This window comes from Leguminivora glycinivorella, chromosome 19 (assembly GCF_023078275.1).
Source record: "Leguminivora glycinivorella isolate SPB_JAAS2020 chromosome 19, LegGlyc_1.1, whole genome shotgun sequence".
Lineage (NCBI taxonomy): Eukaryota > Metazoa > Arthropoda > Insecta > Lepidoptera > Tortricidae > Leguminivora > Leguminivora glycinivorella.
In genome coordinates, this window is record NC_062989.1 from 2,649,450 (window position 1) to 2,673,668 (window position 24,219).

Sequence of the window (24,219 nt, forward strand, 5' to 3'; positions counted from 1 at the left end):
TGGCTTAGCATTTAATACAATAATGCAAACCATGCTAGCATATTTACCCTTATTTCTTTGCATGCTATGTTCAATTGTTCACTTAATATTTTTGCTATAACATTATTTTTCGCAATATAAAGAACATTTTCTTGTTTGATGTGCCAAAAGATACAGAACTCCTTATTGCCTCCACTATACTCTTTCATTTTGGTTGTTGCATAACTTTGTTGCTGACTGTACCTATCATCAGTGCTTTAGTTATACGTAGTGATTATATTCTCTTTGATATAACTTCCGTGATCATCAGTATCTGAAATACAAAAATGAAAATATGAATGGTACTTGCACAGAGAGCATGTAAATTTAACCCGCGCACTTTGTACTGGATCCAATCACGTTTTCAAGCTACATAAGGCTCTTTTCCACGCTCCTCTTCAATTTGCTAAAAAAATAGCGTAAATCGACAAAACTTAGTGATATACACCCTGTGCAAGTATCATTAGTGTAATCGCAGCAGTGGTAACACCGGCCCGGGCCGGGCTGTGTTGTGCTGTCAAAAATGACAAGTTGTGAATCTGCGCGAAAACAAATCGATGTTGAAAAGTCGCATAATGTGACCTCGTCGGCTCGCGAAAATGTACGAAAAACTAACATAACTGGGATGAATCCCTGGCCTTGAATCTACAACAAGGTCCTACGTATGGCAAATAATCATGTGACGTCATGTTTATTGTAACTATTAGCAAACAAAACTTAGTATAAACGGGCAGTCATGTCTCGGCGGTCGCTGTTCCTACTCGCGGGTACTCTGGTGGTGCTGCATTTTACTATAATCGTGTTTATGCTCAGCCCGCTGCATGGGGCGCGGCGAACGTTCTATACGAGTGGTTACCACCGTTACTCGATGCGTGGGGGACCCAGTGTCGCTTGGTGCAAAGATCTACACTTTAAACCCCTTGGACCTGTTGTAGCCCTGGTATCTCACCCCGGCAGCGGCAATACTTGGCTGCGATACTTATTACAGCAGGTTACAGGTATACTTTATTTAGTAAATAATTATAAATTTTATGATGAACATTATTTTATCCTTATCAAAACATTCCAACATATATATTAATTTATTAAACAATTATGAACTGATACTTAATGAATTATTTATGAAAAATATACTGTCTAAGATATCATACACTTTTATTTTAGATTTCATATTTCAGGCCAAAATGGAAAAACCTGAGAATAGGTAGTCAAAATCCTGTGGAGTATTTAGACTAACATTTATAAGCAGTAAATAAGTAAAGTAATAATATATTTTTTTTAATAAGTGATATTACAGGTATACAGTATAGAGGCTCAGTAAAATCAAATACCTGACATCGTATAATGTATTAAATTTTAAGTTTCTTGCTCACAAGTTAGTATTTTTTTTTTACTGTAAATGAGTTCAAAAATGCCCAATATTAATTTAAAACAAATAAATGTAGTGTTAGTATTTGGCTATTTTTTACTCTACAATGTTTTCTGAAATGAGCTATCATACTGAAATTGATCATTCATCTCATACTCTTTAATTTTTTATGCAGGAATAATGACCGGGTCTATATACATGGATTATGGACTGCGGACACACGGGTTCCCCGCAGAGAATGTCACAGACGGCACAGTCCTGGTTGTGAAGACGCATGAAGCTCCTCCGGTGCACCCGGACAAATTCCAAGCTGCTGTCCTGCTGATTAGACACCCTAAAGATGCTATTTTGGTAAGGATTAATTAGGAATGAGAATATTATATTATATTTTTTTATTATTTTTCAGGTATTATCAACAAGAGTAAGTAAATGAGTATTTTTCGGTACAGATGGTGTTTTTTTTACGCACTAGTGCGAGAAGTGGTTCGTTATATGCCAGGTCGAAACTTCGGAGGCTCATCTGTACTGAAAAACGTCGTACGATACACGTGCGAAAAGGAAATTCGTAACTCGTGTCGATTTAAAACACTCCCTTCGGTCGTGTTTTAATGTATCGCCACTCGTTTCGAACTTCCTTTTTTACGCACTTGTATCGTAATGTACTATATCATATTAACTACAGTATACTAAAAGGGCATATGGAATAAGATGGCACATGTCTCAAAGAGGCTTAATGGACAAAAACCCCCGACCGCGACCTAGTGGACCGATTTTCATGAAACATGGCTAAGAACACTCCCGACTAACACAGTTTTCAAATAAAAAAAACTAAATCGAAATCGGTTCATCCGTTCAGGAGCTACGATGCCACAGACAGACACACACACAGACAAACAGACAGACAGACAGACGGACAGACAGTCGTTTTTGCGTCGGGGGTTAAAAAAGCTTTCATCCTTTACATTATTTTAATACTTAATTTGATCTATCTATTCCCTTTCATCGGTTGAGACTATGGTATTTAATACTAGCTTTTGCCCGCGGCTTCGCTCGCGTTAGAAAGAGACAAAAGTAGCCTATGTCACTCTCCATCCCTTCAACTATCTCCACTTAAAAAATCACGTCGATTCGTCGCTCCGTTTTGCCGTGAAAGACCGACAAACAAACAGACACACACACTTTCCCATTTATAATATTAGTATGGATGATTATGATTAAGGTAGACTAAAAACATGATATAATTTGTGTTAGTAGTTATTAACACATTTTTTTTACATACATACATACATACATACAATCACGCCTGTATCCCATGAAGGGGTAGGCAGAGCACATGAAACTACTCAGGCTTCAGTGCCACTCTTGGCAAATAAGGGGTCGATAGAAAACGAAAGTGTGACATTGCAGTGACAGGTTGCCAGCCTCTCGCCTACGCCACACTTTAACCCATATCCCACAGTCGCCTTCTACGACACCCACGGGAAGAAAGGGGGTGGTGAAATTCTTAACCCGTCACCACACGGACGGGACATTTTTTTTGTCAGTTTATATTCTTATTGACTCAAAGTCATATACCATACCTACATAATCCATACTAATATTATAAATGGGAAAGTGTGTGTCTGTTTGTTTGTCCGTCTTTCACGGGAAAACGGAGCGACAAATTAACGTGATTTTTTAAGTGGAGATAGTTGAAGAGATGGAAAGTGACATAGGCTACTTTTTGTCTCTTTCTAACGCGAGCGAAGCCGCGGGCAAAAGCTAGTTTCTTTATAATTCTAATAACTTTTCAAATAATGTCTCATTTAATAGTTTTTTTTCTGTCCTAGGGTCAATAATAATTATTTGTTATACAAGGGGGCAAAGTTGTATTTTAACGCCGAGTATGGAATTGAAAAACGAGCAAGTAAAAGGATTCTATAGTTGAACCACGAGCGAAGCGAGTGGTTCGAGAATAGAATCCTGAACTTGCGAGTTTTTTAACACACGAGAAGTAAAATACATTTGCACCCGAGTGTAACACAAAACTTTTCCCCTCACTATAGCGAGGAAACTAAAACGCAAAAAATGCGTTTATCACTGCTTCCACTAGTTCCACAGGTGGTAAATCATCTTTATTACTAGATACACCTACTTTTATCAATTTTAAAGCAGTTAATTTGACTTTATTCAAGGTCAAATTACTTTACCCACTAGTGGATAAAATGCGTTTTTACCCGCTGGTATTAAAGGACAAAACACGTGTTTCCGAGCTAGTGAGGGGAAAAGTTATTTGTTAAGAACGAATATTTCGTAGGTATTATTATGTTTCGTAACAAAACACCAAAGCAGCTCTGTTATTCTGTAATGTTGAATGTTTTACTTTAGTGTTTAATATTTTGATAGTATACTTGTTTTGCTGAGTACATTCCTGTTGTTATATGTTATTTTAGCTTTCGGTATGTTACGGCAGTCAGTACAAGACGTACTGACACTGACTGAAATAGCATGACACGTTCGTACGTTCCCGTTAAAATAGAAGGAAAAGCTTTTCACACTATATCTGTACTGTGTCATAAACAGTGATCGGAACTATGGGAGCAAAACTGTAACAAAACTTGCTAAGTGGACATTATATGTAGAGTGCTTACAGCCCTAAAATAGTTATTTGTTATAATAATAATCGAGCTGAATGGGAAGTGGCGTCCCTTGGGTCCCATGCCCCCGAGAGTCGGTCAGATCCCTCCCTCCGGCTTGCCTTCACTGGCCGGCCGGAGTGAACACTGAGCAGGGGCCGCAGGACTCTCACCTCTGGCTTGCCTTAACCGGCCGTCCAGAGTGGGGTGCCAGAGCTATATGCTCGCAGGGTGGAAGTGAAATATGCATAAGACGCGAGTTGGCACAGTGGCTGTTTCGTACAGACTGGGTAGAAAGCGGCGCACACCTCTCCACACCCTGAGCCGCTCACGCTATGTTGTGCCCTTGTCGCTCCGTGCGAGCGGCCGTTTTCGGGGACCCATATAGTGAGTTGGCGAGTCACCACCTGCCTATTTTGTCATGTTTTGTAACATATGAGTAAGGCAAGTGCCATAGTTTTTCCAATAGCACCGGTTACCAATCCACTAGCAACTCAACATAATAGCCCGGTTTCTTTTTGTAACTTTATCTTACAATAGTTCTACACTAACCGGGGCTTGTCCTTGGGTGCATTACTATAGTGCGGACAGGGATAATCGCTGGTTTGTGTCACATTACATTTAGATTAAACTGTTCTAAAGGGCCTCTGCGCTGTTGGCTTCGGCCCCACGTATGCCTTACAAAGGTCCGGGACCCCATGGTCCCGAGATATGTAAAGAACAAACATAATAATAATAATATTCTTTATTGTGCACATTAAGTAATTACATACAACAAATAAGATCAAACAAGAAATTAAGCAACAACAGGCGGTCTTATCGCTAAAAAGCGATCTCTACCAGACAACCTTCGGGTAGTAGAGATCAATGTAACGGAGTAATATAAGGGTAGCAAAAAATAAGTGGTGTGAGAGAAAAAAAAAAAACCAGCACAAGTAACTACGTAGAAATATACATACTAATATAAGTTATATAGATATACATACATACACATACATAAACATAATATTATATATACATATAAAAAAGCAACAGAATAACATGTTTAAGAAGTTTAAGGAAGTGACAGATAGTGTAATTTCAGTTGAGCCTTAAAAATTGGGAGAGATTTGGCACGCCTTAGATCAGACGGCAGAGCATTCCACAACCGAATCGCTTGAAAGGTAAAAGAGTCGTTATAGAATTTAGAAGAAGAGGAAACTTGGGCAAGTAGGTGATTCTGGGCGCACCTTAAAGATGAAAGATATTTGAAGCGCTCCTTCAGGTAGAGCGGGGTGGAGGGGTTGAAAAGTATACCGTACAAGTGAGCGAGAATATGAGAATTGCGTCGCAGACGTATAGGCAGCCACTTGAGCTGCGAACGATAATAAGAGACATGATCATACTTTCGCAAGCCATAAATGAACCGAATACATACATTCTGAAGACGTTCGAGTTTGCTAAGTTGCTCTTCAGAAAGATCAGGGTAGCTTATATCTGCATAATCTAAAATCGGGAGAAGCAAAGTATGAGCTAGAGCAATTTTGGTCGAATAAGGTAAAAGGTTACGTAGTCGCCGTAAGGATCCTATTGCAGCAAACATTTTCCTACTTACCTCTTTCATCTGAGGAATCCAAGACAGAGTACGGTCCATTATTATACCTAAATTTTTTACTTCAGATGAATAAGGAATTAAAGTGCCGTTAAACGAAATCCTAGGTAAATCGGAAAAATTGATCCGACAGATAAGTTTCTGACTACCAATAATGATAGCTTGCGTTTTAGATGGATTGACTATGAGACCGTAGCGGTTACTCCAATCTAAAATGTTTTCTAAATCATTATTTGTAGTGTTAATAAGGGATGGGAGATCGTCAAGCACACCCTGTGAATAAATTTGCAAATCATCGGCATACAAGTGATAAAAAGAGGTAAGGTTGTTGGTGATAGAGTTAATAAAAATTGAAAAGAGAAGAGGAGATAGAACGCCACCTTGCGGAACGCCAGCAAGAGTGCTACACCATGTTGTTATACAAGGGGGCAAAGTTGTTGTTTAACCGCACGTGCCAATATTGATACCCGAGCAAGCGAAAGATTCCAATATTGAACCGCGAGCGTAGCGAGTGGTTCAAAACTGGAATCTTGAGCGTTGCGAGGGTTTCAAGGCACGTAGGTTAAACAAACTTTGCCACCGAGTGAAACACAAACTTTTTCACCACACCAACACGAACAAAATACTGACTATAAAACATCAAACTAAATCAAATCCAGCAATCTATTCAATATTTAAGATTCAAAATAATTATAAATTTGTAGGTAAATTTTACCAGCCAGCTCAAGGCATCAAGTTAAAATTTGTATGTAATTACTTTGCACTCTTGTGGATAAAATGCAATTTTGCTATCCGTTTTCGAATAGCAAAATTAATCTTTAACAGTTGGTGTGGTGAAAATATTAATATCCTTGTAGTAAAGTATTGTAAATCTTGGATTCAGGTATAGAATCAAATTTAACACTGATCTGAAAATAATAATCTTAGTTTTTTTTTTTGGTTTTGGGTTTTGTTAAAGTTTTGCTCTTATAATTCCGATCACTGGTCATAAAGAAGACGTTTCCTATATTCTTGTCTCTTACAGGCGGAGTACAACAGACTGCACAAAGGGCACATCGGAACGGCGCCAAAATCTGCGTTTAAAAGAAAATCTCACGAACATAAAACAACAGGTAGGTACTATAGGCACAGTATAATAATAGTATTTTATGCAACAGGCGTTTAAAGGAGGTCAAAAAAGACGAGTGGCGTGGGTAACAATTTGAGGCGAAGCCGAAAATTGTTATTAAGACGCCACGAGTATTTTTTGACTCAGTTAAACACCGTTGCATACAATACTTTTTCTACGACCATGCACTTACTTTTGAATAGTTTTCTAGAATAACTTTCGTGAAATTCGCACTGTTTCCTACAAGTATTTTGACCTTATCCTCTGCAATGTTTCTGCACTCACCCTGTCGCTCGCACTCCCCCGCGCCGCCGCCCGCCCCTGGCCGGCGCCCCGCGGCCCGCTATATCCCTTAAAGGCATCCTCACAATACTTTAAGAGCTATATCGTATGCGTGGGTGCGCGGGGCGCCGGGCGGGGGCGGGCATCTTTTATGTAGGGTTTTAACGATCTATGCACGACACGGTAAATGACGAATAACAACACGGGAGTAGAAAAAGAGTACTATCGTACAGTATGGCCACTCCCGCTCCCCACTGAAAGTGCTGCCCACCACCTCTCGGTTACCTCACAGTTACCGCCTGTCAAAAACGCGAACAGTCGACCTGTCATATTTCACTCATACAAGCATAGTACGCGTTCACCTACACGAGCTTAGACTGTGTGCTAGGAACGCGCCTCTTTCATATATTTGATCGCCAGTGTCCTATAGGCGAAAATAAATTATTTAAATCCAAAGCGTATCTATTCAATAGAGAGTAGGTAAGCCCATTTAAGAATATCCTATAATATTTATTTATTTATTTATTTTATTTATTTATTTATTTATAAAAAAAAATCATTGCGGAAAAAGTCATCATCATCATTCTCCTTGCGATCCCGGCATTCGCCGCGGCTCATGGGAGTCTGTTGTCTGCTTTGACAAGTAATCCCAAGAGTTGTCGTAGGCACTAGTTTTACGAAAGCGACTGCCATCTGACCTTCCACCCCGAAGAGTATCTATTAATTAGGCCTTATTGGAATTAGTCCGGTTTCCTCACGATGTTTTCCTTCACCGAAAAGCGACTCGCAATTCTCGCAAATATCAAAGGACATTGCGCACATAATTTCCTAAAAAGTCATAATTATGTTATTAGGATACGATACGAACTCTACCTACATTATCACAGAATAATAAAGTACTATAGTACAGTATGGCCACTCCCGCTCCCCGCTGAAAGTGCCGCCCACCCCGCACTCGGTTATCTCACAGTTACCGTCTGTCAAAAACGCGACCATGTTGATCTGTCATATATCCATACCAATATTATAAATGGGAAAGTGTGTGTGTCTGTTTGTTTGTCCGTCTTTCACGGAAAAACGGAGCGACGAAATGACGTGATTTTTTTATGTGGAGATAGTTGAAGGGATGGAGAGTGACATAGGCTACTATTTGTCTCTTTCTAACGCGATCGAAGCCGCGGGAAAAAGCTAGTCACTCATGCACGGTACGCGTCCACGTCACGAGCTTAGACTGTGTCGCTGATCGCTAGTGTCCGAGGTGTGACATTATACCATATGCTTAATCTTTGAGAAAATTAGGAAGGTCTGGCGGGTCTGGGCTCTTGTTCTATATCGTTGTACGTAACGTATTTAATAGTACATTACTACAGAGGCCGGGACAAATAGGGTTGCCGGCCGGAGACATATAGACGGCCGAGCGAAGCGAGGCCGGATAGGTCTGAGGCGGACAACCCCATTTCCCGCCGAGGTATGTATAGTGCTTTTCTCAAACATGGTATGAAATAAATAAAGTCTACTGAAAATAGTAACTTTGGATGGCTGTATCTCCTAAACGGTGCGTCGTAGCGCAAAAATAATCGAATTTTCGTTCCCCTTTAATTCCCCGTATACGCCTATAAAAAAACAAAAAATTAAAAAAAAAACGAAAAATTTTTTTTTGTATGAAAACGCACCTAAAATCAAATATTGTCTAGGGCCCGTACCAGTTGCAGTCGGCACGTCTATAAAGCCCCTTATAGTTTTTTTTTAATTGGCTAAATACCTGGATGTTATGTCACAATTATCTGTGTTTGGAAATTAAAAAAGAAGACTTTGCCGGCCTTGGCCTGCAAGGTTTGTATGAAATTCCATTATCTATCAATCGTCCTAGCCGCACCTGCAACGTCATACTTCGCGGCCAATTATGAGGCACATAACATCAATATTTCATACCATGTTTGAGAAAAGTAATTATGTACTATCTAGTAACTAATGGTTTGTTATCGCCAAGTGATAATAGTTATCTATGGTACAACATAGGTATAAGCATAAAGCTCTGACTTATTTTGCTCTAATTAGAAATATACTTGTAAAGAAATTTGTATAGGTATAGTTATTTGTTATACAAGGGGGCAAAGTTGCATTTTAACACACGAGAAGTAAAATACATTTGCACCCGAGTAGAGATGGGTAACTACCCAGGTAAATACCCGACGGTGGGTATTTACCGGGTAAATACCCGATATTTACCTACCCGCGGGTAAATACGCGGGTATTTTCATTTTTCTTCCAAATTTGACGTTTTTGAATGATGTTTAGGCTAAAATAGATTAATTTAAGTCAGTCTTTGTAATTGTACACATAATGTTTATTCAAATTGGGAACGAATAGATTGCTATGAGATAAAATGTGATTTTAGTGTATCATTCCAACTATAAAAATCGTGTAAAATATCATTGTCTGACATACGGAAATAATTTAAAATGCTTTTAGTATAAATTATAAGTCTGATAAATTAAAACTGTAAATAAAAATATGTGAATAAAAATATTTTAAAAATCTCTTTTTGAAGCTCATAACTCATACATAGTATGTTTTATGACAAAAATGCATATAAACTTTTTTGTAGAAAATTGTGTCTACTTTAGTTCGTACATACAATACTTTTCGATATTAATGATAGTTTCCATGAAATATGAAAAAAATACATTTTACCCCCCCTAACCCCACCATAACCCCCTCCAACCAGTACTAGGAAGTTTTTTTTATCGTATAAATACGACTATTTAATACAATCTAAAAAGCACACATAAAACATTTTTTTTTAATTTTTTTTTTTAAATATACATTAAAACTTCTGTAAACTTAATTGTATATTTGACTGAACAGTTTCGTTTTAAATTATGTATAATAATTACAACCACTAACTTAGTATTTATCTCCATTTTAACACAAATCAGCATGTCCAACATGAAATGAATCTACCCGTCAATTTGGGTAGATACGGGTAAATACCGGGTAGATAGGTATTTACCGGGTAAATACCTGGGTGGGTAGATTGAGTATTTACCCACGACCCATCTCTACACCCGAGTGTAACACAAAACTTTTCCCCTCACTATAGCGAGGAAACTACAACGCAAAAAATGCGTTTATCACTGCTTCCAGTAGTTCCACAGGTGGTAAATCATCTTTATTACTAGATTTACTTACTTTTATCAATTTTAAAGCAGTTAATTTGACTTTATTCAAGGTCAAATTACTTTACCCACTAGTGGATAAAATGCGTTTTTACCCGCTGGTATTAAAGGACAAAACACGTGTTTCCGAGCTAGTGAGGGGAAATAGTTATTTGTTATACAAGAGTGCAAAGTTGTATTTTAACGCCGAGTGTGGAATTGAAAAACGAGCAAGCGAAAGGATTCTATAGTTGAACCACGAGCGAAGCGAGTGGTTCGAGAATAGAATCCTGAGCTTGCGAGTTTTTCAACACACGAGAAGTAAAATACATTTGCACTCGTGTGTAACACAAAACTTTTCCCCTCACTATAGCGAGGAAAGAACAACGCAAAAAAACGCGTTTATCACTACTTCCAAGTTCCACCATGTGGTAAAACATCTTCATCACTAGATTAACCCACTTTTATGAATTTTAAAGCAGAAAATTTGCATCTATTCAAGGTCAAATTACTTTATCCACTAGTGGATAAAATGCGTTTTTTACCCGCTGGTATTAAAAGACAAAACACGTGTTTCCGAGCTAGTGAGGGAAAAAATATTTTTCCTTGTCCATACCTACTAATATTATAAATGGAAAAGTGTGTTTCTCTGTTTGTTTGTCCGTCTTTCACGGCAAAACGGAGCTACGAATTGAGTGGAGATGGTTTAAGAGATGGAGAGTGACACAGGCTACTTGTTGTCTCTTTCTAACTCCCCACTTCCTTGAAATAGGAGGTGGATTTTGTATGGAGCATTCCGCGATTGTCGAATTTAACGCGAGCGAAGCCGCGGTAATAAGCTAGTATATAATATGTCATTTAATTTAATAGCGGGATATAAAAATAATTGCATATCCATACTAATATTATAAATGGGAAAGTGTGTGTGTCTGTTTGTTTGTCCGTCTTTTGACGTGATTTTTTAAGTGGAGATAGTTGAAGGGATGGAAAGTGACATAGTCTACATTTTGTCTCTTTCTAACGCGAGCGAAGCCGCGGGAAAAAGCTAGTATTTCTATATATTTATTTGACGACCGGTCTGACCTAGCGCGTAGTGATCCTGCCTGCTACGCCGCGGTCCCGGGTTCGAATCCCGGTAAGGGCATTTATTTGTGTGATGAGCACAGATATTTGTTCGTGAGTCATGGATGTTTTCTATGTATATAAGTTTTTGTATACACCGTGTTTTTTTTTGTTTTCCGTTAACTTCGACACGCAGTTAGGTTCATCATCAGAAACCACTCTGTATATCAATTTTTGTTAAATTCGAAAAAAAATAAAAAAAATCTTTCCATACATAAATGGATTGATTAGTCTTGAGCCTCAATCAATCTGTGTAGGAATGTCCTGTAATATTTATTTATTTATTTATATTTGATTATTTCTCCAGACTGGGTGAAATTTGTGTCCTACCAACTGACGGCGTGGGAGTCCCTACACGAGTTATGGCTGACTCGCTTCCCGGGGAAAATACTAGTAATATTGTACGAGACGCTAGTGCGTGACACAGAGCCTACGCTACAGAGGATACTGGACTTCCTGAACCATACTGTAACTAAGGTGAGATTATTGATCATAATATTAATCATTCATTGGCATAGAACTCCGCCCCCGTCGACAAACTCTATTCGCTATCCCGACAGCGCGAACTCATGCCCTATCACACTCTCCGCTACACCATGCATTAACTCTTCTAAATGAAATACTGGCCAGTGACAGCAATCTGGACATGTTTTACAGCACGGAATCGCAATTCCTTTCGATTAGCAACCGATACCTGGAAGCTCCAACTGGCGACTCCAAGTTCCATTAGCTACTGATTATTATTTAATCATAAGACCATAAGTTTGTACCCTATTTTATGAGTCTCTAAAAGTACCCTCCTATTAACATGTATAGCCTGTCTGTTAGTATTAATTTTAAGGAATTTATAAATAAAGAAAAGAAATAAATCATAAGACATACATACCTACATACTTGCATTTTTATACTGAACACGCCTGTGACTCGTGGACACTGTGGAAAGGCTTGGATTTGGGAACTGAGAAGCACTTAGAGTTCCATAGGTCCCGATAAATTTGTTCTAGCTCCTCTTCTATTTTAAAACCAAGTTGGGTCTTATGGGCCTAAGGGGAAATCGGCCCTGTGTGTGCAGTTGAGCAGATAAACAAGGCATTTAGCATGTAGCCTTTTTATAAGCATGCACCAGAATTGTCTTGTCTTTACGTACAGTCAAGTGCAAAAATACGTATCGAAATAATCGTCTCATAAATATGGTACTACGCTATTATTACACCGGACTAAGATGCTATAGGACATATTTTTGAGTAAGATGTGGACACCCATATTTTTACACTTGACTATACCTATAAGAGACTAGTCCTAGTAGTCACTTTCTCACATCTTTCAACAACAGTATTTCGTGTCACAAAGTCTCTAAAATACAATTATCATCACCAGGACGACATGAGCTGCGCGATAGCCAACCGCGAGGGCATCTACCGGCGACGGAAGAAACTGCAAGACTTCGACCCGTTCACCGCCGATATGTACCAGGCGCTAGACCGCGCGCACGATCGAGTACACAACTTAGTCGCAAACTATAGTCGTAAGCATAATCTGACTGTAACGAGAGTTGAAAACGTCGCTCCGATGACGTAAGGGTGGTATATTTACAGGCTTATAAAGAGTAGGGAAGGTTAGGTAGGTGAATTCTACCTCTTCGATTTGTGCCAGGTTTTTTATCGCGCGCACGATCGGGTACACAACTTAGTCGCGAACTATATTCTTAAGCATAATTTGACTGTAACGAGAGTTGAAAACGTCGATTGAGTTAGAATTTTATGACTCGTAAGAATGTCGTTCCGTCGAAATGAGTGTAAATAAAACAACTAAATCAGTATAAATAAACTAAAGAATGTATTTAATTACCTAGCATTTGTACTTAGCGGACGATGAGGTATGTGACCCACCGTTAGCAAAGAGCGTTGAGTGCTTTTAATGATTTTCTCTGGTAAAAATTTTACTGAACTCGAAGGAGGATATCCTATGGGCCTACCTAAAGACAACTAGAGCTTACTTATGACACTTGTTTGAGGTTTTTCTTCCATTTTAGTGCATTTGAAGGTCGCATTTTAATTCCTAATATCTGGGCAACCGAGCTTCGCTCGGTTCTGTTTTGTATCCTTGACATGTGTCGCCATCTAGTTCAAAAATGAATAGTACCTACATCGAGCGAAAGAATTCTCAGCCTTAACAACACAACTACTCCACACGAGATGGCGCGCATTTCGCCACAAAAACTCAAATAGTGTATTTTCTATTCGTTTTAGCCTTGACCTGTGTCGCCATCTAGTGTTTGCAATAAATAGTACTTACATCGACCGAAAGAATTCTGTCTTAACAGTACAACTACTGCACACGAGATGGCGCACGAAGAAAAACGCATGAAAACTCGAAAATTCGCGTTTTCCGGGACCTAAGGATAAGTTAGACCGATTTTTCACCCCCAAAAACCCCCACATAACAAATTTCTGCGAAATCGTTAGAGCGGTTTCCGAGATCGTCAGTGTAAATAAATATATATATAAATAAATAAATAAATAAATATACAAGAATTGCTCGTTTAAAAGTTTAAGATAGTTTTGCATCAGTCTCATAAACTAGGTAGGTAAATGTTAGGTAAACGTGATAACTTGATAAGTATAATTGAACATTATTTATTTACGGGTATTATAACTAATTTATGAATAATTTTGCATAATAATCTGCTTTCGTTTCTTAAGTACTACATTTTACTAGTCATTTTAGTCAAAATAATTATAAATCACAAAATTATGGCACAAAATACGCCTAATATACCTTTACAAGCCAAAGTCTCAAAAATATATTAGACATAAAATTGCTTATGACATGACTTTCGTCATAATCATCCATCCACAGAGAACGGCGAAATGCTATTTTTGAACTACGAGAAAATGTAGTGATCAGTAGGTCTGGTATGTCGTGTAAAAATATTTTTAACCGACTTCAAAAAAAGGAGGAGGTTCTCAATTCGACTGATTTTTTTTATATTTTTTTTTTGTACCTATGTATGTTACTCGATATCTCCGATAATCGATACTACAAAAATAATTGATTTGTTTATAATTTGGATGTTTAGATTATTGCAATCCGATAAGAAATCTGAATTCAAAGGTTTATTATTTTTTGCTTTTTAGTTTCTCCGTGTTTTCTAACGCGCATATTTTTTGAAGGCGGTTTTATTTTTGAAAATTTGGCTTGTAATAAGTTAATGATGTATAGATGTCTTTTTATCCTTTTTTTTTAAGCTTCCAGTATTAGCGCAAAATTTTTACTTCCATGGCAAACTCTGAAGTCTGTTTTTTGACTTCCAGAAATAGAAAAATAATAATTAAAATTTATGTTATATGTCATGTTATATACTTAACTAGTGTATAAGAGTTAAATGCTTAGCCCACCAATGTTTATTGTTAGTATATTTGCTTTTAGACGCTTTTATTTTACTATTATTTAACTTGTTTTATATTGATTTTTGTTACGGGTTTATGTACTTAAAATAAATGCAATCTTATCGTACAAAGGAATTTCCAAAGTTAGTTAGTTATTTATTTTATATCATTTTCCAAACTGCATGTAAATTGAAAACAGTGATAAATATCATGTCATCTGTCTGCTGTTGTATGCTGCTGTATGTATGTGTGCGTGCAATCTTTAAATCGAACATTTCTCAAAATACATACGAGTATGCTATTATGGTATCTGTCACTGCTCAGCCACGACATTGGTCTAAGCGCGACAGCGGTGAGCGGCGACCATACATTGGATCGAGGAACAGCGATGGGACTTTCCATTCGCACGTATGGCTGCCGCTCACCGCTGTCGCGCTTAGACCAATGTCGTGGCTGAGCCGTCACCGTACAGTCTGGCAAAAATAGGGTAGATATTAAAAAGTGGCAACATTGTAACGTTGTCCCTTTCAAATCAATTTGTATAATAAAACAGGACGACAATGTTATTTATTTATTTCTTTATTGCACAGTGGAAAAAATAAGTAAACGGCGAACTTAATGCCAGAAGGCATTCTCTACCAGCTAATCTTTGGGCCAAACAGAGATCAATAAGGGCTAATAGGTGCAAGAAATATAACATGACGAGAAATTGAGTACCTACTTAGTAAACCTAAATGATTACATATATTGGTATACATTATACTTCATTATTACTTATTAATGTTGCCATTTTTTTAATTTTTCCTTTTTTTTGCCATACTGTACTCAGGCTGTTTGAGAAATATTTTAGACCTTAAGTTAGGCTGATTGTTTTGAATCAAATGTGTTATTTTTCTTGTAGTATATGTAAGTGGATGTTATATGTCAACGAATGTGTATATGCCAACGAATCCTATCCAAAGTTCAAATATTGGCCTAAATAGTAATGATGGAGCTTAGAGCACTTTTGAAGCTCTTTAACTCTTATAATAATTTTAAAAATCTAATCAAACTATGATTATTTTTTGAAAGACTGGCCAGATATTGCTTTAAACAGGGCTGAGTGGACAATGAGGGGCCTTTGCCCAGCAGTGGGAGTGGGACACATTAGGCTCTAAATAATAAATAAATATTATCAATTACAAGTATACCTACCTACATCAAATTGCACTAAAATATTTTCTGTAAACTTAATTTTGCATAGAGAAAAATGGGAACTACATTCGTATGATGAAATTGTTGATCAGTCTGAAAAGATCATGTGACTGTAATTTTCCACTCAGCTCACTTCTCTGCGTCTTGGTGGACATCTTGGGCTAGTTTTAATAAAAAAGTTGTTCTAAGCTCTATAACTTCAGTAGGCCTAGCACATGATTGTCGCGAGAGTATGTCGCCCCGAGATAGACTACACGTCCTTGTCATTAATACAGTTAAAAGAAGACATGTTCATGTGCTACTTAGCTTTGGCTGGTTGCGAATCATTTGTAATTCATTGCTAAGTTGTATTGCTATATGTATTATTAACGCATTATTCATTAAACAGATTGGCATAGATATTTCAGCAATTCCCGTCAACTTTGTACAAAAATTAAGGGAAAAGTTAAATTTGTTTTTAATATTCCTATTTTGTTACCAAGATTTTGTTGATGAATTGAGATTTTATTAAGTTTTATTTCGTCATTAAGGTTCTCTAGTATCTATATTTTCTTAATTATAACAATTATCCTGTATATATCTTACGAAAGTCGAATTATATTACTAAATGTTGGTAACAAAATAGGATCAATTAAAATTTGCTGACGTGGCATTGTACAAAGTTGACGGGAATTGCTAATTTATGGTCTTATGTAAACTTCAATTTCGAGTCAGTATGATTCGCAAACAGCTATATACTATGAAGTTCAGGAGTCATGAAATGCTATTGTGGGCGTTTTATTCGATCATTTGAATCTTATACGTAGATACTCAAATGATCGCGACATATCGAATCAAGTCAATTGACTGAATCTATCTCGCGGTGACATACTCTCGCGGCAGTCATGTGCTAGGCCTACAGCGCACTGGATTACGTAACGCACCATTAGTTTAAGTGTTAAGTGTACTCTGGCGAACCCATTTTGTCAGTAGAAAATGGTGTTAAATTTTGAGATCATCGCTTTGACTACAATTTTTGAATGTCGCCTTTTTCTACTGACGGCACTATGTCTTCTTATTGCTTCCAATGTTTTTGGCCTAGTCAAAATTACAAGCTAAAGCCTGACCTGACAATATGACTCGCCATCTTGCGGAATTTCAGTAGAACTATTTTCTTCATACTAAACTGAACTGTCACTCCATACATCAGAATAACAGCGCGCTCCTGACAATAGTCATATATTTCTGGTCAGGTTTTAACATATCGTCACTACTTTGAAAAAAACTTGTATTTTCTTCTGTCAATGAAAAGAGAAATGTAATAAGTATGTATGGAATGCATACAATACAATACAATACAAATATTCTTTATTGTTCACCAATATAACAAGATTACATCACATAACTTTAATTAACTATGGTAGACAACAGGCGGTCTTATCGCTAAAGAGCGATCTCTTCCAGACAACCTTTGGGTAGTGGAGACAAGACACAAAAAACAACTGATTTGAGTAGGTGATGCAGTGAGTGATAGAAAACGTCAAATAATCTTAATACTAATAAACATACATAAATAGGAATTATAATAAACCTAAATATACCGTACATATATAAATACTATAACAACACAGCTACGAATGTACATAGATCAAAAACAATGCGGCCAATAGCGATAAAGACGAGAAGAGAAGAAGATGCATATAGACTTACTGCGTTTTAACTTTGAGGAGCAGCGTGAGATACGAGATTTATTCAAAGTAGTGATGATATGCAAAGTTATGTCACTATGTATAAGCAGGTGACCGGTTTTATTAGTTAACTTTTGTAGTTCCAACTACTGAAATTATTTTGACCACCGGTCTGGCCTAGCGTGTAGTGACTCTGCCTGCTAAGCCGCGGTCCTGGTTCGAATCCCAATAAGGGCATTTATTTGTGTGATGAGCACAGATATTTGTTCGTGAGTCATGGATGTTTTCTATGTATAAGTATTTGTTTATTAAATATGTCGTTGTCTGAGTACCCACAACACAAGCCTTCTTGAGCTTACCGTGGGACTCAGTCAATCTGTGTAAGAATGTCCTATAAAATTTATTTATTTATTACTTTCGCAATTTATACTTTTGACAATAAATTATTAAAATGCCAAAGATGCAAAGCAATTAGATTTTAAGTTTATTTTTAGAAATAAGTACCTATGTATTTACAAATGACCACAGGGTGGCTCAGAAAAAAACTATGTCACAATAAATACAATTTCATTGTATATTTGGATTACCCATATCCTTGTTTTAATTACTTACGTATATGTATTAGTCAATGGTGTACCTCTGCAATTTCGTGGTTTTTTTTTTCAGTTAGTAAAAGTGAGAAAAAATTCTCAGTTGCTACCCCTAGTAAAAATTAGGCCGTGACAGTATGATTTCTAGTCTATCTATTCTATAATTTGTGTTTGTTAACTATCGTGATTGTTATAATAGGAAGGTCGGCTCTGTGGCTTATTTCACCCAGTGACATTGACACTGACATTTATGTGCTTATTTCTGTGTTGATTATGTAACATTGTTACTCAGCGTCAATATTTGAGCAGTTCCCGGCGACTTTGTACATAGCCACGTCAGCATATTTTAATTGTTCCTATTTTGTTACCAACATTTAGTAATATAAGTCGAATTTCGTAAGATATATACAGGATAATTGTTGTTAAGAAAATATTGATACAAGAGAACCTTAATGACGAAATAAAACTTACTAAAATCTCAATTCATCAAAAAAATCTTGGTAACAAAATAGGAATAATAAAAACAAATTTAACTTTTTCCTTAATTTTTGTACAAACTTTTCGAGAACTGCTGATTTCCTTGTTGAAAAGTAGGTAATGAACGGCGACTTGTCACTGTCGGGCGAGATTTGCCACTTTTGTAAAATAGGCCACTGGAAATCTCTAGCAACATGCTGAGATTGGATTATTTGGCACCTTCTACTTTTTATGTGTTCTTATTTGTAAGATTTTCCTTTTTTCTGTATGAGTTTACGAATAAATGTTCTATTTCTGTCTGTATTTCCCAACCAATGAGGAGGCACACTGACATCCCGCCAGGCGGCGCCTGTGCAAGTGTCTAGGCATGTCACTGTCATTCATATGTGAGGGAGAGAAAAAACATCATCTTCGCACTCTCACGTATGAAATTCTTTATCTGTGCAATGGACTATATATATATATATATATATATATATATATATATATATATATATATATATATATATATATATATATATATATATATATATATATATATAACAAAGCGCTATCTGCCATAACCTTTGAGTGTGCCTCATTGGTAAATATCGAATTGTTATTTTTTTACAATGACTTTTATTATAAGATCTTAGCTGTCATTTCAATTATTTATTTAAAACGCTATTTACATTTAGCTTCAAGCTTTTATTCCATTATTTATACAAATAATATATATTATTAAATAATTACAGACTGCTTGTAGCTCCAGGCTTTACGTCCAAAGAACGAAGTTTTATAAAACCCCTGTTACGAATAAGCCAGTTGTATATGTACCGTTACTTAGTGTTTAAGATCTGCAAATGTTTGTTCCTCTACAATAAATCCCTTTTTATGTAAAATGCCTGTTTTTTTTACCAGTCTTAGAGAATCGATGCGTCATCATCATCATACAGTCGTAGATTGATCCCAATAATATATATTTATGAGAAAAATCTTCCTGGGCGGTAACTTGCAAAAATACAGGGAATTTCACGAAGGCAGGCACGAATGCAATGGACAAAACTTTGATTGTAAGACTGCAAAAAGCCAGATAGATATATTCATTCGCTTGTTCGTCCCATTAATTTCAGCTCTTATAAATTGATCTATAGTAAAGCATCAGAAGGGATATGATGCCCCATGCCAGTCAGCTGCCGCTCTGTTGGCGGGATGTTTATCTAGTAGGAAATCAGATGCCGTAGTCGAATGGCATTTCTGTGATGCGAAACAAAAACGAAACGCCGCGAAAAGTAGTCTGGTTCTGTCACGCCAATACGCTAGAGCGATAGAGATAGATATCTAAGAGCGTTTCGTTTCGGGAGCGTTTATTCCATTCGGCTACGTACCTCAAGGGGTTAATGATAAACTTGGAAAGAAAAAACTGTATAAAACTAAATAATGCTTTATTTCACATTGTGTCAATATTCATTGGTCACAAACAAGTTTTGCACTTCGCCATTGGAACTTATACTCCGATCGTTACAATAACTATAAAATATATGCAGTTAACAACAATCCCCAGTGGGGCCCCGAGAGTCTCTTGGTCTGTCCGTTTATAACAGACGTAATCAGTATTTTACAGAACTAGAGCCGTAAAGGAAACATTCAACCATTATTGCGTGAGAAAGAGGATAATGAACTCAATGTAAGTAAATATTGTTTGTCATATTGTAAGTATTGTCAGCAACACTTCAATCGATGTAAGCGAAGTTCTCAATAAGTACAACCATAACGAAATTATACAATAGGATCATTTTTACGACTTTCAATCATACTTTTGTTCGTATTAGGTTTATAAACCTTAATGATGCAAACGATTGTGTTGCTAACAGTATTACAAGTAATGTCATCAAAAAAAGTGCAAAGAAAAATTTTGCTTTGCCCTTTCTAGAGTCACAGATTTACCCCAGACTACCATCCCATAACAGGTAGTAAGCTCTACATACTCACAGTATTTTGTTTAAATATTATTTTATGGATGAATTAAATTGTTAAGTAGGATTCTATTACAATTTCATTGTTATTATTATTTTATTGGTAGTTTATTCGTGACAGGAAATAATTTCACCACCCCCTTTCATCCCGTGAGTGTCGTAGAAGTCAACTGTGGGATATGGGTTCGATAGTACCAAATGTTAGAGATGGGTTGGCAAATCTGTAATATCACAATTTAGCCCCTTTTAACCCCTTAATTGCTAAAAGTGGCACTGAAACTGAAGTTTCATGTGCCTACCCCGTTTGGGAATGAGTAGTATGGTAGTTTAGAACCAAGAGACTCAACGGTGAAGGAGTGTAACACTCAAAAGCAATATAATTTGCATTATGATTATTATATACATGGATATTTCACCGTCAGTCCGAAAAGGTCTCCACACTTGGCACAGAACGGTAAATTGTTATACGTGACTTTCCTTCTCAAAAGGGTCCCTTGGGATTTTTTATATCAGAATTTCTGTTGGGACTTGTAATGGAAAGGACCCCTAATGTGATGGAAAGTCACATATGTGAAATTCTTGGTAAATTTATCGTCAGTTTGTCTTAGTCTTTCTTTGTGACATTAGTAAGAAAGAGAGAGACATTACATTAACATGTAAACTATCGGTGCGAGTTTTTAATCGTAATTTGACAGTTTTCGTAACTTTATCTGATTTTTTTTCATATCTTGTGATGTTTTTAATGCGAAGACCCCTTCGCGACTGCCACAATCAACGATCACGCACCGCAAGGGTTAAAATTAATCACCAGTAGAATTTATCCGCTAACAACATGTATAAACTCTTAATCATTATACAAAATTATCATAAATATCACAAATAAAATACGAAGCTAATTATCGATGGAGAGCTAGCAATAGAAAAGTCGTTTTGCTACACGCGCGGCGACATTTTGGACTTTATAATTATTAATTACATCAAGGGTCAATAGCCGCGCGAGTTAGACAAAAACAACGTTTAGATTATACACACCGAACAAACCAACAGTTGTTTCATTTTTACATAAATTCTTAATTCTAGCTGTCAGTAAGTGCGGTGAAAAAACCTTCCTATACAAATAATATAGAACATTGAAACACTATAATACAAAATAAAAGAACAAAAACAGTTATTTTATACAAAACAATGCATCGCTGCTACGGATGGATGGTCTGCCTTAATCGTACCGATTATCAGAGTCTTTTACAATAAATATGATAGAAAAAAAAAACGAAAATATCGTACAAAATCAGCCTTCGCGTCTTTCCTTTACTTTACCATTTCCTAACTATCCTACTTGCACCCCCACGCGTGGCAGACTAGATGTATCTTTAAGCTCAGGTCTTTAAAAAAAGCATAGCCATTTTTAGTAGACCAAGCATTACAGTTATCACACCGATATGGTTTGCGCGCCACTCAATATGAGAGCAAGACTCGCACATTGAAGGGTTGTGAGTCCACATCCAATATGAAAACCTTAGTTTATGGCCTGAGCGGACGCTCGGTCGGCTTGGCGTGTGGCGGAGCGGGCTCAGGCGCGTGCACTTGTATGAGCTTCAATTGTTTGAATCCAACGCCAAATATGAGCGTGCGATCAGGCCACACACAGAATCGCGGAACGCTGTTATTGCAACTATAAAATTGATATTAGCTCGCTCTTTTTAATGGACATGACGTGTCATGGCGAAATGTAGTTATAGTAAAAATTAAAATATCAGAGTTGGAACCATCAAAGCGGACTGACTAGTACATAAGAACTGTTTAGATGACCGGAATATTGATTATTCATTCCTGGGCTCAAAGTACCGCTTTGTCAATAAGGTCATATATAGTGTCGTGTGTTACGATTTTTGCCAACAATACAAACGATCTACAATCCCATTGATTGACAAAGCGCTACTTTTCTCAAGAACGTCACATTCATAATTATGTAAATCTCATAGGTGTAGGACTGAGGTAAAAGGAACAGTCTAAACAGCCACCACCGAACTTATCATAGCGATCCGGGACTGCTAATGTAATCAAACAGTGGCGTAGAACTCAATACCCACCGGCTTTCCCTTTTACCAACCAGAACCTTTGCGGTTCAAGGGAAAACCATATACGTGCCGCCACTGTAAGAGGTTCACATACTTGTAGTATTATGACCATTTCTGAAGTTTTAACATCGATTTTAAAAGCCTCAGTAGTGTTGAACGAAACAGAGTGTGGGGCGTTTTTAAGAAAAGTCTGCAGTCATATACTATAAAACACAAGACGATTGTTTAAAAATCTAACGAAAAAAAAAAATGCGACAAAATTTTCATCGGAGACAATACTAGGTCAGTATAAGCTTATATTACTTTGATGCTACCCTCTCCGTTGAACGCTACGCTTCACGCTAAGCGGGCCCTCTCAGGGGGGTTACCATGACGTGCTAAAGCCGTTCAGTTTAGGTTGAGAGAGAGGGACGGAGCTATGTAACTGCTATAGCTGTGTCCCTTTCTCTCAACCTAAACTGAACGTCTTTAGTACGTCATGGTAACCCCCCTGAGCTAGTAGCGTCTTGAGGCAAATTTCTCGCGAGGCAAATTGCCAATATAAGTTGATTAAAGTTGCCTCGGCTATTTGCACGCTCTGTGTTGATCCGCCTACTGAGGCATGTTTCGCTTATTGTCTTTTAATACAATTTATCGTTGTACGCTGTTATAGCGTCGATTTGATATCAAGGCTTTAAATTCAAAATCAATATGATAACAACGAATACATTCTTGCTTTTAATAATGAGAGTCGATTGCATTACACGTTTTAATAATAGCTTGTGATAATAAAATTCATTTCATTGATATTAATTTCGTTAAGTTAATGTATTTCGAGCAGTATAAATTCCAATGTATTGTCAGTAACGTCGCTACTTAATTTACAATCGTATTTAAGATCGATATCACAAGCTGCCATTAAGACAGGTAGAATAGAACCCTCAATTCCAATGGTCGGAACATTCGTCGAATTGTAAAATAAATCATTAATATTAATGTCGATTTCACACCAATTCATTGAGAGTTGTTTAACTACAAAGTTTCAGATCACTGAAAATTGATTAGTTTGTGCTCTGCCTACTCCATTTGGGAATACAGGCGTGAGTTAATGAATTGATTAACAATGCCTTGGCTATTTTATTAGTTCCATCGACATTAAAACCAACGATTATGTAAATGCCTTTCAGATCACTGAAACTCGATTAGTTTATGTGCTCTGCCTACCCCTTTAGGTAATACAGGCATGAGCTTATGAAATCTTGGCTTTTTTTAGTTCAATCAACATTAAAACCAACGATTATGTATGAAAAAGTCAGCATTAGCAACGCTCGGTTACCAGGAGCGCATGAGCGGCGGGCAGGCTGTGTCGGCGGGGGTGCGGGCGGCGCTCGCGCGGTCACCGCAGCGCGCGGCAGCGGCGGCACACGCGCACTGCGCAGCCGCCCCACGGCGACATCTCGGAGCAGGAACCGCAGAATATGCCACCGCATCTTCTGCAAGGGAAAAAGACTGATAAAAGATCTGGCAGGGTCGCCGTGAGCAAGGATATAGGGTATGCGGGTGGATCAACTTTTGTTTATCACTTGGCGGGTTCACATAAAATGAGATGTCGCGTAAGAAAATTGCC

At 37.3% G+C, this 24,219-nt stretch overlaps 3 protein-coding genes across 9 annotated transcripts in view; 1 reads left to right on the forward strand and 2 right to left on the reverse strand.

The window, feature by feature from the left end:
• The window catches only part of LOC125236310 (gustatory receptor for sugar taste 43a-like), a 235,047-nt gene that overhangs the window by 39,990 nt on the left and 170,838 nt on the right, over positions 1-24,219 (reverse strand). The window lies entirely within an intron of this gene.
• Positions 72-13,257, forward strand: LOC125236313 (WSCD family member AGAP003962). The gene is made up of 5 exons (XM_048143066.1): positions 72-1,016; positions 1,563-1,738; positions 6,618-6,705; positions 11,571-11,740; positions 12,641-13,257. The coding sequence occupies exons 1-5, from the start codon at positions 755-757 to the stop codon at positions 12,839-12,841; spliced, it is 897 nt and encodes a 298-aa protein (XP_047999023.1). The 5' UTR covers positions 72-754; the 3' UTR covers positions 12,842-13,257.
• LOC125236306 (myotubularin-related protein 4) overlaps positions 19,988-24,219 on the reverse strand; it is a 79,839-nt gene continuing 75,607 nt past the window's right edge. For all 7 annotated transcript variants that reach the window (XM_048143047.1, XM_048143048.1, XM_048143050.1 and 4 more), the window contains one exon: positions 19,988-24,085. In XM_048143047.1, the coding sequence (XP_047999004.1) occupies positions 23,989-24,085 (97 nt within the window). In that variant the 3' untranslated portion in view covers positions 19,988-23,988. The remainder of the gene's footprint in view (positions 24,086-24,219) is intronic.

What these genes read in the sequence shown, in the direction of transcription:
- LOC125236313 (XM_048143066.1), top strand. Translation starts at nt 755, where the DNA reads ATGTCTCGGCGGTCGCTGTTCCTACTCGCGGGTACTCTGGTGGTGCTG. An exon ending in CTTATTACAGCAGGTTACAG is followed by an intron (nt 1,017 to 1,562) that starts GTATACTTTATT and finishes TTTTTTATGCAG; the next exon opens with GAATAATGACCGGGTCTATA. An exon ending in ACCCTAAAGATGCTATTTTG is followed by an intron (nt 1,739 to 6,617) that starts GTAAGGATTAAT and finishes TGTCTCTTACAG; the next exon opens with GCGGAGTACAACAGACTGCA.